General features: G+C 60.3%; 1 protein-coding gene across 4 annotated transcripts; it reads right to left on the reverse strand.

Moving 5' to 3' along the window:
• Positions 1-1023: 1023 nt before the first annotated feature.
• On the reverse strand, positions 1024-13865 carry AMPD2 (adenosine monophosphate deaminase 2). Of its 4 annotated transcripts, none has more exons than XM_087446007.1 (18): positions 13464-13865; positions 7551-7681; positions 7184-7314; positions 6432-6500; positions 6231-6342; positions 5786-5972; positions 5379-5520; positions 5178-5267; positions 4962-5091; positions 4601-4795; positions 4384-4515; positions 4025-4188; positions 3608-3734; positions 3353-3516; positions 2961-3081; positions 2556-2729; positions 2252-2362; positions 1024-2096 (listed from the first exon to the last, which is right to left on the reverse strand). In XM_087446007.1, exons 1-18 carry the CDS (start codon positions 13471-13473, stop codon positions 1887-1889), a joined length of 2400 nt encoding a protein of 799 aa, XP_087302133.1. In that variant the 5' UTR covers positions 13474-13865; the 3' UTR covers positions 1024-1886. The 4 variants fall into 4 exon arrangements, with proteins under 4 accessions (XP_087302133.1, XP_004420775.1, XP_087302138.1 ...); XM_004420718.3 differs by lacking the exon at positions 13464-13865 and adding an exon at positions 12486-12827; XM_087446012.1 differs by lacking the exon at positions 13464-13865 and adding an exon at positions 9027-12269.
• Between the last annotated feature and the right edge of the window lie 701 nt (positions 13866-14566).

Below are 14566 nucleotides of genomic sequence, written 5' to 3' on the forward strand. Positions count from 1 at the left end.
AAATTGACACCAGGTGCCTTCTGGAGACTGAAGGACCCTGGGTGTTGCCCAGGAACAAGCCTGGCGAGTGGCCCTCAAGAGGCAGGGGCATCAGGAGAGCTTCGGCCCAGAAGCACTGGGCAAGGCACAGGCACACCATCCTGTCCTTCCCCAGAAAGAGGAAGGAGCCAGCTGGTGCAGACGCAGCAGAGGCGCTGTCTGCCCCGCCCCCTTCCCCAAGAGTCTCCTGCAGGGAGATGGGGGGCGGGGCAGAGCAAGCTGACAGGAGGGGAGGAGGAATCCAGCCTCCTGCTCCCTCACGGGCCCTCAATTACCCAGGCTCACGCTGTCCTAGGGCTAATTGTTTCTGAAGTGGCCAGCCTGTCATTCTCCACACTCAGCAGCAGCAGCAGCGACAGGCTTCTCTGTCGCCACCGCAGGACCCTGCACAGCACAGGGCACATTCCACTTTCCTCCTTTACACAGGCAACAGACTCCAGCAACCTGTGCCCAAGGAGCTGCTCCAGAAATCGTGTATTAAACATGGGAGAGAAGCCGAGTTGGCTAAGCCTGGACTCAGAAGGCACAGGCTTGCTCCCACCCCTTGCAAGAGAATCTGCCAGGGTGCTTGCAGATTTCCGTGCCACACCTTCCACAGAATCGGACTGTCTGAGGGTAGGACCTGGAAAGGGCATTTTAAATTAGCTCCCCAGAAGACCCTGATGTCCCCAGAGTGAGAACCACTGGCCTCAGGTCGGCTTGTAAGTGCATACTCCCACATCTACCACGCTGTCCCAAGAAGGTGGGAAGTGTCCCCTTCAGAGGGGGCGGCTGGGTGAGGGCCTGGGGGCAGCAGATGGGTCCCAGGGGGCCTCTCCTCTCTCCCACAGCTTCCTTTGTCAGTTTCCACGTGCACAAGCATGCACAGCCAAGCCCAGGGGCTCCCCTCAAAACTTGCGGTACCTCCGTCCACAATGCCTCTGCACCCAACCTCAGCCACCCCACCACAGCTCTCCCTCTCCCAACAGAGACCCACCTGCCGCATTACTTAAATAATGTTTATTTCTCATGCACTATGAAAGATGGGATGGTATGAAACACTGCATCTCACAGCAAAGGCCTCGGTTCAGAACACAACACAGGGGAGCAGCCGGGGTCCAGGTGTGGTCACAACTCTGGAGACTATACTGGGAATGCCACCCCCAGGGCTGCTGGCAGATCCATGACCCTCCAGCCGCAGTGGCCCCAAACATGGCACAGGGTGGCTGCCCCCTCCCACAGAAGCACAGGAAGCTGATACCAGAGGAGCACGTGGACTGGAGGAAGGACGGAGAAGCTGCTGGCAGTGACTTGGCGAAGGTGGTGGTCCAGCACCTCCAAGGCCTGAGTCCAGGCACCCAGGCCCACGACTGAGCTCCCAGCCCAACTCTAGGCACCGCAGAGCTGCTGGAGCCCGACAGACCCCCAGCAGCCCTGTGTCCACAGCGGACATGCACAGGCCCCCACTGACTGCCCCTCAGGCACATCAACAAGACAGGGGCCTAACCCCAAGCCCTGGCCAAAGCTCAGATTTTCCCAAGCAGGACCCTAAGGACTAGAGGGGCCAGCCCCCGACAACCATCCCTAGCCCCTGTGGACAGCCAGGCTTCAGAGGATCCTGGGACAGGGCCACTGGCAGGGCAGCCCTCAAACCTGGGCCATCAGGTGCCACCGGAGCCAAGACAAGGGCAGAGCAGACCCTGGGCACCACTCTCATTGGGGTGGCACAGGGACAGATACAGGTCAGAAACATGCAGGACAGAACAGAGAAGAACGGACACATGCAGAGACCAGAACAGGGTGGGAGGGGTCCAAGGACAAAACGTGGTCAAGATGCTGAGAGGCGACGGGCACCGTGTGGGCTGGGCTCACTGAGGCCCTGGGCTTATGGTGATGCCCGTCTCCTCCGGGATGGTCTCCAGCATCTCGCTCTGGACGGCCTGCGTGATGAGCGCCAGCTCCTGGCACAGGGTCTCGTGGCGGTAGCCCACGCGGATGTCTGGCACGTTGGTGCGGCGGATGTCGTTGCCCTCGGGGCCCTCCTTGGTATAGTTGGGCCCCAGCCAGTGGCTCTTCACCTGCAGGGGTGGGGGTGACGGGCAGGGCTGCAGCCATCCCTGAGGGGTGATACCCCAGCCGTGACCCATCCCAAGGCCAAGACCCCTGGGACCTCCCCAAACACAGAGGAGGGGAGGAGAGAGGATGCCAAGGTCCAGGCAGGCGGGTGTGCTACCTTGTGGGAGAAGCCACTCATGAGCACACTGTTGCGCGCCAGCTCACACATGTCACAGGAGCTCAGCTTCCACACCTGGGTGGCGATGCTGTACTCCTCCATCAGCGGCTCCTGCCAGACAGGCCATATCCTCTCAGACAGGCGCCCCTGGGTGCCGCCATTCCTCGCCACACCGCATGCTGACTCCACCAGCAGGGGGCAGCACCAGCCCTGAGACACTCCCCACCCCCCCCCAACCCCCTGTGTCCAGGTATCCTTAGTGTCCCAGAACACCCGCCCCCCTGGTTGCCCGTAGAGTTCTGACCTTGGTGAAGTGGAACTGCAGGGGATCGTCAGTGGACAGCGAGACCATGAGGCCGCGTGACAGGTACTCGGGGAGCGGGTTCCGGTGGTAGCTGAGGAAGAGGCTGTTGTTGCTGAGCGGCGACATAGCGATGCCAATCTGGGCCAGGTAATACAGGTACTGCAGGACTGGGGCCTGGGTAGGCAACAGGGATGGGGGGCCTGTCAGGTGGCCTCAAGGCTGGGGAGGACACCTGGTTCTGAGGGGTACAGGCCACAGTGGGGGTGGAGGGGAGTCCAGGCTGGGCCCGAAGTGGGCAGGGTCCTAACTAGGGGCTGGGTGAGGAGGAGGATCAGTTGCTGAAGGGGCCCGAAGGGTTGGGGGGAAGGTGAGCGACCGGGAGGGGAGGCTGGGTGCAGCCCCGACCTTGCGCAGCAGCAGCCCGTGGGAGATGTTCTCAGCCAGCATGAAGGCCGACACCAGGTGGTGGATGGGCCCGGCCTCCCCGCAGTGCGGCCTCAGCACAAACGTGTGGAAGCCCCTCTGCCTGGGGGGCATGAAGACAGTGTCAGCTCGAGCCTGGGCTCGTCGGGGCTCCTGACCCCCAGCCAGTGCCTGTGGGGGCCTGGGCAAGGGGCAGGGGTAGATTCTTGGCTGTGAGGCGTGAGCCATGGAGCCCCAAGGGCAGAGAAAGAACCCATCAGGTCCATGCATGAGGGCAAGAGATAGGTCAGGGATCTGGTGGTCCAGCCCAGGGCAGGCCCAGAGCAAGGTGTGTGGGGGGAGGGTGGCAGACAGCAGGGTGAGCAGAGACACACCTGCGCAGGTGGTTCAGCATGGCCATGTTGGCGAAGGTGTAGTACAGGTAGTAGGCATAGGGTGGGTTGTCCTCCTCTACCCAGGCCTCGGGGAGGGGGCTCTCCAGGTTGAAGACGTGGTTCTCAGGCTTGGACTCATCATCCACACTGTCAAAGCCATCCACCTGGCACGGGATCCCGGGGTCAGGCCCAGAGTGGCAGCTGGGCCTGAGGCAGGTCATCCTCCCCATACCCAGCCCTATGCCGCCCCCTCACGTGCTCCAAGAAGAGGTGCAGCTCTGGGTGGCTGGCAGGATGCACGGTGGCCTCGAACAGCGGCAGGAAGATGTTCTCCAGCATCTCCTGGAAATTGGCCAGCTGGCCCTTGGTACGGTACACATCACTGCAGACGAGACGTACACACATAGGTACATGCAGATCAGGGCCTGTGTGAGGACACCTCGCAGGCCAGTAAGTGTCAGGGCTCGGCCCGAGATCACAGAAGCGCTTCTGCAGCATGTTGGGTGGGCCAGGCTGGGCAGACCCTGGGTGGAACCAGGAAGAGGCCCCTCCTTCTACTCGGAGGGCTCGGCTGGGATGGAGGAGGGTCAGCCATCCCAGGAGGGCAGGAGGCAGGCCCTGGCCCCTTCAGCGCTAGCCCCCATGTTCCCTCCCACTCCCAGGGACACTCACAAGAGGCGGGGCACCTGCACGAGCCAGCGCACGTTGGGAGAGTGCACGCGATGCATCACAGCCCAGCGTGCCAGCTTGTCCCACTCGTCCCTCGAGCGCCCATAGATGGAGAGCCGCAGCTCTGCGTTCTGGTATTTGCTCTCCTCCAGGTCCGACATCACCTCCTGAGAGACACACATGGGGCAAATGTCACACTCAGGCTGCCCACCCGTCCCTGTCTTTGCACCCAGTCAGACCTCTTCATGCCTCACCCACCCCTGCAAGACCCCCAGACACCCAGGCTCTCACTCAGTCAGGGGGAAGACTGCCCAAGGCCAACGCTGCCCCTGTACATGGGCCTGGCAGCCACTCCTCCCTACCTTGATGATGTGAGCAAAGTACTTCCCAGAAACCCTGTTGTCCGTCTTGATGAAGATCTCTCGGAGGACAGACTCCCCGATAGGGTTGTATTTGGCATTGAACTTGTCAAAGCGATGGAAGGTGTTCCTGTCCTGCGGGAGATGGGCAGACCCAGGTCACCTCTGACCCCAGCCCACACTGACCCAGCCCTTCAGCCCCTATGCCGCTGGGACAGACCGCGTGCACGTCGAGCGTGTCCACACTCAGGTCATAGGCGGTGAGATTCATGCTCTCGAAGACCTCCCGCAGCGTCTGCTCGCGGCCCTGCTCCACGTGCACGATCTCCTCCAGGTGTCGCTTCATTGCTCGCTTAATGAAGCGCAGCAGATGCTTCTGGTTCATGCAGGACGAGGCATGGATGTGCGTGTCCACCTGGGGTGAACAGGGGGCTGTTGGGTCCACTGGAGGCCGGGAAGGTCTAGGGCCTGGGCAGTGGGATGGGAGAGGACTCCCCAAACTGGATGCTGGCTGGGGGGCCCAGGCCCTTGAGGGGGAGGCTGGGCAGAGGTGCAGGGTCGGGCCACAGGTGAGGGCCCACCTTGCGGATGTTGTAGAAATCTCGGTGTGGCACCTTCTTCTGGGCAGCCAGCTCCTTCATCTCATTGAGCAGCACGTGCATCTGGAACTTGGAGCTCAGGTACTGCAGCCGGCGGTAGCAGAACGACTTTCTGGGCAGGAGGAGAACAACGCAGGGCTCAGGGCCCACAGGGAGGCTGGAAGGGGAGCCAAGGGTCTGGGATAGGCAGGTACTCACATGGGGCCATTGATAATCAGGGCCATTAGCACATTGACATCTGCCACAAATTCCTGCAGGTCGGGGTACGGCAGCTCCACCTCTGAGCAACTGGCATGGAGGGGGAGCTTGGGTGAGCAGAGCAAGCCCGGCCCTGTGGGGCCCCCCGAGCCAATGCAGCACCCCACACAGCTTCCCCAGCACACCCCACACCCCTCTTACTGCTCATCAGGTTCCCTGCGGGTGTAGACGTGCATCACTCCCCGCACCATGCGCAGACCCAAGCCAAGGTCCCCAGGCATGGTGCTGGGCTCACAGTGCTCATACGGGTGCTGTTCCAGTGCAGGGGGGTGCACCGGGGCGTCTGCAGGAGTGGGGAGGGTGGAGTCAGGGCCAAGGCTCTTCCGGGCCACCACCCACTGCTCAGCCCAGAGGCCCCACAGAGCGTGAGAGACATGAAAGGCCCCAGCACGACAGCTCGTGCCCCTGCCTCCACCCCTCGTGCACCAAGAGGCTGGAATGAGCCTGGGTGTGGGAAGAAGCAGGGAGGGCGGAGGTTGCTGCGCCCCAAGCTCAGGGAGCCTTGGACCCCAGGGCACTTGGAATAGGGCAGGGACAGGGGGTCCCACCAGCGGACACAGGGGTGTCGGGGCCCTGCTCATAGGTCCGTGTCTCCAGAGGCTTCTCGGCCAGCTGCTGCAGGTACCGGCGGGTGGTGGGGCAGAAGCTTTGAAGTGACAGGGCCATGTACTTCTCCCGGATGAAGAGAGCCCGCACCACACTCTTGGCTGCGTCCAGCAGGTCTGTGAATGGCACCTAAGACAAGGACACGTGATCACTCTCCTCGGTCTCTGACCCAGATCAGACTTACTCTCATCTCCTCCCTGAGGACTTGACCCCAGAAACACTCAGACCATTTTGTTCCCAGCACATCAACTTGCTCCCAGCCAGACCCTCTGTCCTTCCAACTTTTGGAAAGAGAAAAACGCCCTCTCCAGCCCCCACCCAGCTCCCAGGCTCGGGGAACCCAATGGGACAGCGGGGATGGAGAGCCAAGGCCCTGCCCACACTTACCCCACACTTCTCCTCCCCGGAGATGGTGACCCGCTGAAATTCCCGTTCCAGCGCCACGTCGCGCTCCCGCAGGCCCCGGTCGCCCTGTCCCTCACCCTGCTCCTTGTAGAGCCTACAAGGGAGACATACAAGGGAGGGGTTGGAGCCAGCGTTGGGACAGGCCCCAGCCCTGCATCCCCCACGCCCCTCTGCCCTCCTCACTGGAGGTCCGATTCACTGTCCGTCTTCAGGAAATCTTGCTTGGCCCGAAGCAGGATGTCCGGCTCCAGCCTAGAGGCGAGAGGGGCAAGAGGTCAGGCAGAGGACAAGGGCCTTGCCCTCAAGCCCCTGCACCGTGCTAGATGCTGTGCATGTGTTGTCACTCGTGGTCCGCACGGGGCTGTACAACCCTGCACTGTGGGTGCTGTTCTTGCCCCACGTTAGAGATGAGGGAGCAGAGCCAGAAGTGAAGCAACACGTTCCAGGCCCCACTACTGGGTAGAAGACAGAACCAGAACCCAGCAGTCTGACTCCAAAGCCTGCGCTTCATACCACTGCTCTATGCTGCCTCCCCAGTGGGCCCCAAAGGGAGGACAGGAAGGGAGAAGGACAGGGATGGGGCTCTGAAAGTGTCCAGGTAGAGACAGAGAGAAGCTGGGCAGGCTACCCTGTGCCCCCTCCCCTCAACCCCACACTGTCTGACTGTGCCCTCCAACCCCGCAGCTGCCTGGCTGTGTCCCAAGACCCCAAAGCTGCTCAGCTCTGTCCCCCACTACCCCACGGCTGTCTGGCTGCGCCCTGCGCAGCTGCCTGGCTGTGTCCCCCACACACACTGTGTCCCCCACACACAGTGTGGCTGTGCCCCCCACAGTGTGGCTGTGCCCCCCGTGGCTGCCTGGCTGTGTCCCCCGACACGCTGTCCAGCTGTGCCCCCCCACCCCACAGCTGCCTGCCAGGCTGGGCCAGGGGCTCACTTGACATCCTGGCTGATCTGCCGCTCCAGGCGCTGCCGCCGCTCCTCCAGCTGCTCAATGGGGCTCTCCTCAGGGAACTCGTACGGGGCACTACGGAGCTCGCTCTCAGCTAGGGAGCGGCTGAACAGCTCCTGGTGGGAGGGGAGGAAGGGTCAGTGTGGCCTAGCCCTCAGCCCCCGGGCCCTCCCTTGCCGAGTCTGGGGATATGGTGAGGGCAGCAGGAGCTGGGGGTCCCTGGGAGAGGCTGGGGGACCAGGGCACAGCCAAGTGTGAAGTAAGGGGCCAGCTGAGGTGGAGGGGTATGGGGAGCAAAGACAGGGCATGGGGACAGCAGTGGGGGGACATGGGGTGAGGTGCCAGGTGATACCTCGGCGATCTCCTTGCATTTGCCATCCATAGACGTGCGCAGGTCAAGCGGGAAGTGCTTGAGGCAGGGGGCAGGGCCTGGCAGGGACCGGGCAGACTGCAGCGGAGGGGCCCCCAGCCCACCCCGAGCCTCTGTGGAGACAGTGATGCCAGGGTCAAAGGGTGGAGGGCAGGGCTTCGGCACACTGGAAGCCCAGGCCAGCCCTGGAGAGAGGCCAGGGCCTGGAAAGTGGGCAGTTCCTCCTCACAGGCTGAGGAGTGAGCCTGCGTGTGGCTCCCAAAGGACGTCACCCTCACAGTCTAGCAGGGGACTCCTCACCCATTCCAGGCTCAGGGCTGGGGGTCCTGAGTCTGCCCCTAGAACAAGTAGATTCATTCACTCCAGGAATAAGAATCTGAATCCTGGACTAAGGGCTACTCCCTCAGGCCATGAGAACCTCCACATAAGTACCTCCCACAGGCGTACACACAGACACACACACACATACACACTCTCTCTCCAGGCACTCATTAAGGACCTGGTGGCCGTACACACACACACACACACACACACACACACACACACCCTCTCTCTCCAGGCACTCATTAAGGACCTGGTGGCCGTACACACACACACACACACACACACACACACACACACAATCCAGGCGCTCATTAAGGACCTGCTGGCCACACCAGCGATCCCCAGCCCACAACTTCCAGGGCAGGCAGTCCAGGATCCGACCTGCCTCTGGACTAGCAGATCCTCCTCTCAGAGGGCCAGGGCCTGCACCTGATATCCTAGACCTACAGAGCACAGGGAAGCCACAGCTGCCACTCCGCTCTGACCTGGGGACCAGCCCTCAAGAAGAGGAGGAGAGGAAGTGGAGGACCTGGTTGGCAGCAGGAACCCTACCTCCTCCCCAGAGGCCTGCCCTCTCCCTAGGACCCCAGGGCTGCCAAGATGCTGTCTGGCCCCAGCCTGTCCCTCCTACTGCTGGCTACCCCTCCAAAGGGAGCTGCCACAAACAGTCAGCGCCACTCAGAGGCCCCAGGATCTGGGCCGGAGGCCCCAGGGAGGGCCTAGGAAAGGGAGCTGCAGAACCAGGCCCTCTCTCCATGGAGGGCAGACTCCTCAGCTGCACCACCAGGAGGCCAGCATTAAAGGCTGTGAAGCTGTTAGACTACATGGGCTGCCTCAGTGCCCAGCCCACCTCGAAGGACCCTCCTGGGCTCACCAGCCCCACCCTCCCAGCAGGAAGCTCCATATCCAACCTGGCTTCCCAGCCAGCTCTGGGGGGTGTGCCCTTCCAGCACCCTCCTTTCCCCTCTCCACTGTGGCTTAGGGACAGATTGTAGGTAGCGCACCTTAAAGTCTCTGTCCCCACTTCCCAATACCCCAGAGTCCAGTCCCAAGGCTGAACAAAGGGAAGAGGAAGTGCCTGCTCCAGATCCAGGACCCAGCCCCCACTCACCCTGGTGCCTGCCTGGGTCCTACCTGCGGAGTTTAGGCAGCGCCGGCCAGCAGCCCCGTGCCCCTGGCCGCCTGTTTGCTGAGTGGAACTGCAGCCAGTCCCCCAGGACAGCTCAGGGGCTGGCACGGGCTGTACCAAGTGCAGCTGCATGCAGGGGAGACCCTGGGATGATGGCAGACAGGGGGCTGGGGGAGCTCAGGGGAGCCCAGAAATCTAGGTAAGGAGCATGAGAGTTGGGAGATAAGAGGAAGCCCAGAGCTGAACAGGGCCTTGACCTCTATAGTGCTAGGGCCTAGCCCAAAGTGAGGCCCCCAAGAGGGAGGAGCAGGGTAGGCTGATACGCGCAAGGCAGGCTGGCAGGGAGGGCCCCAGCCTCCTTAAAATGCACTGCCCTGGGGGACAGTGAGTGGGTAGGGCCTGGCTGGCCAAAGGGTAGGAGGGGGAAAGAAGCGGGTAATCAGCCCTCATCTCCACACCCAACAGCCCCAGGCCAGCTTCCTCTGCCCAGTGGCCTTGTTTGCTCACCACTGTCCTCTGGGGCCCTGACTATGGGGTCCCTTGGGAGAGACAGGGCCTCTGCTGGGGAGACGAGCTGGCTGGCAGTCGGGGAAGTGGCTCAGTCCAGGCAGCCCCTCATGCCCAGGGGGCTGGTGCATGGCTCCCTAGACCTCCAACCCCTGTTCCAAGCCTAACATCGGGGACAGGACCAACAGCCCAGGAGGAGAAGTTTCAGAGAAGAGGGACTAGAATTTGGAGGACTTGAGTCTGACTCCATTCCACTTACTGGCAAGTCTCTACCTCCCAGAGGTTTCAAGTCCTGTCTATAATGGGGTGATAAGCAGGTCGTGCCCTGCATAGCCACAGCTGCCACAGAGATATGGCTCCACAAGTGTCCTGTAGAATACCACAATCTGCGATTATGAAACTTTCAGGACTCTCCAAACACTTCCCACATGTAGTCCCACCTATCAGGGAGGGTGGGAGGTTCTCAGGCCCAGCACAGCCAAGGCAACTGAACAATGAAGGGCAGAGAACAGAACTTGGCAGGGATGGAGATGGGGGAATGCTATCTCTTACTTGGAAGAGGGCAGAGCAGGAAGAAGAAGGAAGGATGGGCACCTGCTCCACCCCAAAGGGGTAAGACAGAGCCTAAGGTCCTTGCTTACCCAAGAACCCTGATCCTACACAACTCCTCCCCACTTCTAACCCCCTCCAGTGAAGGCCAACCACAGACCCCCAGGGCTGGTCTGTATCGGGTCAGTGCAAGCGAGCCATAGGCCCTAATCTCAACCCCCTCTCCTAGCAGGGTGGCCCAGGGCCTTGAGGGAGATCAAAAATTGGCTACCCTGAAACATATCTCTTTACCTTGATTATTTTCTCTGACGGACATTTGACCTCCCTCAAATTGCCTAAATAATTTAACATAGAAGGCCTGTTTCAGGAAGGACTTACTATCATATGATGGCTGTAATATAATGTAAAATAGATGTTACAATAGGAAAGACACTAACAAGCCCATCTTATCAAAAATTCTGTCTCTCCCAGGCCACATTCTCTAGGTAGCCCTGCAAAGAGTTGCCAGACAAACATTTACATTTATAAGGGAACTCTCCATTTGTAAAGGTATCTCCCTTTCTGTATTAGGAAGAGGGGGGGATGGCCTTATCTGTGGACACTCTTATCAGTACGGAAGAAGAGGACTTAAATCTACATACTCTTGATTATTGTGATTTCTGTCTCTCCGGCCACATTCTCTATAGGTGGCCCTGTAAAGAACTGTCTGACAAACATTTATATTTCCCTCTCCATGTGAACTGTCTTCTTCCCCTCTGAAATTCCAAACCACTACCCCCAATAACCTCCTTTGTCTTTAGCTGAAGATAGTATTTAAGATGAGAATCTCTGCCATTTTGTTGAGAAACTCAGTTTCCCTGGTTTCTCCCATGTATACATGTTATTAAACTTGGTATTATTTTCTTCTGCTAATCTGTCTTTTAATTATTTGGCCAGCTATAAGAACCTTAAGGGAAAGGGCGGAGGGGGATTCTCCGTCTTCCCCGACAGCCTCCACAGAAATGCTAGGGTGACCAGGACAGGTTCCAGCAGCCAGAGCCATGCCCCCAGCCTGCTGCACTGGACTGCCAGGGTTCACTGGAGGTGACAGACAAGCAGTAACTTCCACACTCCCTGAGGCCAGGCTGCCTGCTGGTCCCTTCTCCCAGGGTCTGTGCCACAGCACCACACACACACACTCACCCAGGAGGAGTCGACCAAAAGCCAGAGAGGGCTACTCCCCAGCCACTCCCACCAACTCCAAGATTCTTGCCACCCCATCTAGCCTCTTGACCATGAGCCCCCTCACTCACTGCCAGGACTGCCTCAGTAGGCAGAGAGGTGTCCAATGCTTTGACATACATGTATCAGATGCTCCCACCATGTGACCACCCAAAGGTGTACAGATCTAGCCCCAGCGGACACACCCCCTGGATGGCACAGACCTGGGCACAGGAACACAGACCCTCAGGACAGCACAGACCTCAGGCCAGCACCTTCAATGGCATAAGAAAATACAGGAGGTGGATGATCAGGCTATAGATACAGACAGCTGCTGGCAGGGGGAGACTGGCTTGACCTGGTCACCAAAGCATGGGTGGTCTTTCCTTAGCCACAAGGCCTGGGGGCAGCAGAGGGCAGGCAGATATCCCTCGACAAGCACAGACCCAGGCAGCCGAGACCTCAGGGAGATGGCACAGCCGCACCATGCCGCCTGCTCCAAATGGTGCAGAGATGCCTACCAGAGTGGGAGCTGAACCAAAGGGTGCAGGAGCACACGCAGGCGGGCAGCGGCCCCAGCCTGAGCCCCAGCTCAAGCCCAGCCCAAGGACACCCCACACTTCCCAGGAAGCTCACAAGACAGACCAGGAAGGAGCAATCAGCAAATGATAGATACAGTTGAGCCCCCAGCCCTGGGATGCCAGCAGCCATGAGTGTGCCCTAACATCAGACTCCCCCAACCCCCCACCACTGGCACCCCCAGTGAGGGGCTTCGAGATCTGGGGTCCTAGAAAGAGGAACTAGCTGCAGGAAGACAGCCTGAGTCTGCCTGGGAAAGGCACAGTCACCAGCAATTTGGCCAGTCGGCAAACCAGTCAGTCCCACACATCCCCCACTCCATTCACACACACTCCACATGCAAACAGTCTTAGCACATCCACACGCTGACACGTGTGCAAACACACCTCTTGCTGCACCCACACCCACACCCACTCGTTAGAGGACAGCATCCCCAACAAAAAAACCTGTCACCCTCCACCCCACCTCCCTCCCAGCACCACCTCCCAAGACAGCTGTCCCTGGGACCGAGGACGAGGGGCAACTCTGCAGAGAGCGTGCAGGAGAAGGGGCGCCCCTGGGGGACCAGTGGCCTGGGCGAGAGGTGGTGGGACAGAGCCAGTGCCCGAGGCCAGGACGCACACACTCACCTGGTACTGCAGCGGCGGCCTGCAGGCTGGCCCGCTTCTTAAAGGGATATTTGGCCTTGGATTTGCCGGGGCCAGATGGATAGGATGCCATGGCTCGGGCCGCGGAGACGGCGGGGGTAGTCTGAGCCGCACCAGCGGGGGCCGGCTCTGCCACATCCAACCCCTTCCTCCGCCCCGCCCCCAGCGGGAGTGACTGATGCAGGAAGCAGAGGCCCCGCAGGCGGAAGAGGCCCTGGCCACGATTTCTGATGTTGTCTAGGCAACCCGGAGGAGGGGGGCCTCCATATCCGCCCCTTATCGCTCCCCTCCCTTCCTCGGTCCCTGGAGAGTGACTGACGGAAGCTAGGCCAGGGGAGTGGACGTGAGAAAACAAGATGGGGAAGGGCTAGCCCCTGGCACTCCACTAACCCCCTCGGGTGCCCTCGCCCCTTACCAGGGCTCCGGGGCAAAGGAGTTAAAGTCCAGGCTAGCTGGTCCAGCCAGCCGGGAGAAAAAAAGAATAATAAATAGAAATCCAGCACGAGCTCCCCCAAGCTCAGAACACACTCCTCTCAGGGCAGGCGTACTCCGTAAAAACCCAGCCCCTCTGTGGCAGAGCCCTCTTTTTTCCTTCTCTATCTGACCCCCAGTCCCTGGGGTAGCCCAGGTCTGGGAAGATGGGGTAGAACTGAGAATCCTAGCCCAGTGGGGAGGAGCCTGTCTTGGGAAAATTCCACTCTCCGGCAGAAGCTACCTTCTAGGAAGGCAGGGAGGAGGCAAGGGCTTCTCCGGGGGTTTGGGAAGGAGACCTCAGCGTCTTGTGACGTTTCCCTCGGTCTTTCCACACTCAGGCAGTGCTCTCCCAGAGCCTCCCCAGGAAGAGCTGGCCGCCTTCCCTAGGTCTGCTGGCTGTGCCGAGACCCCCTCCCTCTTGTCACCCTGGCCACTGTACTTGTCTGCTCCAGAGACAACTCCCGCAATGCACGCGAACACACTCACCTGAGGCCATGCTGCCTGCGCCCCGAGGGGGACCGGGGAGGCTGTCCGCCACGGTCCGCACAGCCGGGAAGCCGGGGTCGCGAGGGAGGGGAGGAGGGCTGGGGCCCCTGCCCTGGCCCTGAGATGGGGAAAGTAAGGCAGTCTTTCAAAAGGGCCAGCTGGCGGGAGGCGGACCCCCGCCGACCTCGGCCGTTGCCCTGGTCTCGGAGATCCGGGAGTCCCGACCCCCAGCCCCGCACTGGAGAGGCGGGCCGGCCACGTGCTCCGCAGAGAGCGGGAGCCGGAACTCGTCTGGGCTTCTCTCCACGCTCTCCGGGTATTCGGGGCCGGACTCCCGTAGCTGGACTGTGGGGCAGTCACACAACAGGTGCGAGCCCATCCAGACCTCGCCGGCGCCGCCGCGCGTCTCTGCGGCCGCCGGCCCCTCCAAGTCCGAGGCCCCGCCCTGGCCGGCCGGCCCCGCCCCCGCGTTTCCCTTCTTCCCGGCGCCACAGGGACAGCCGCCCCTCCGCGGTCCGCTGGGCCGAGTCTTGGGCAAGTTCTGTACGTCAGCTTCTTCATCAGTAAAATGGAATGGGGTAATCGCGTATCTCACTCAGAGGCGCGATTGTGAGGATTAAACGTTAAGCACCTTTGCCCCGTGCCTGGCACCAAGTCAGCGCCTAATAAGATAGAGCTATTATTACTGTCCCAGGATTCACTTTTAGCCGAAGTCCACCCCAGCATTCTCACTTTCGGTGGTCTGTGTTCTTCTGGCAGGCGTAGATAGGCAGGGTGTGTCCTGCAATTCTGTCTAACCCTTCCCACATTTATTTCTGTATTTGTTGGTTAAAAGCTTAGGCTCTGTATTCTATTCCTGAATTCAGTTCAATTCAGACTCCTCCACCCACTTCCTGACTAACGTTGGGAAAGTTACTTAACTTCTCTGCTTCGATTTCGTCTGTAACGTGAGTGTAAGAGACCCTGCTTTATGTGGTGGTGGTTAGACTTAGATGCGCTAATATAAGTTGAGGGCTTAGAACAGTGCCTGGCCTGTACTTACTACTCAGTTTTCATGTACTGGTCTTGCTACGTCCTCGCCCTTGGTCCCCTATTGACACGCT

Source organism: Ceratotherium simum, chromosome 2 (assembly GCF_057802395.1).
Source record: "Ceratotherium simum simum isolate JZ-2026a chromosome 2, ASM5780239v1, whole genome shotgun sequence".
Lineage (NCBI taxonomy): Eukaryota > Metazoa > Chordata > Mammalia > Perissodactyla > Rhinocerotidae > Ceratotherium > Ceratotherium simum.

Coding starts and splice junctions, on each gene's coding strand:
- AMPD2 (XM_087446012.1), bottom strand. CDS start 9,153: ATGCAGCTGCACTTGGTACAGCCCGTGCCAGCCCCTGAGCTGTCCTGG. Junction 4,796..4,961: donor ATTTCTACAACATCCGCAAG/GTGGGCCCTCAC, acceptor TGTTCACCCCAG/GTGGACACGCACATCCATGC. Junction 4,516..4,600: donor ACACGCTCGACGTGCACGCG/GTCTGTCCCAGC, acceptor CATCTCCCGCAG/GACAGGAACACCTTCCATCG.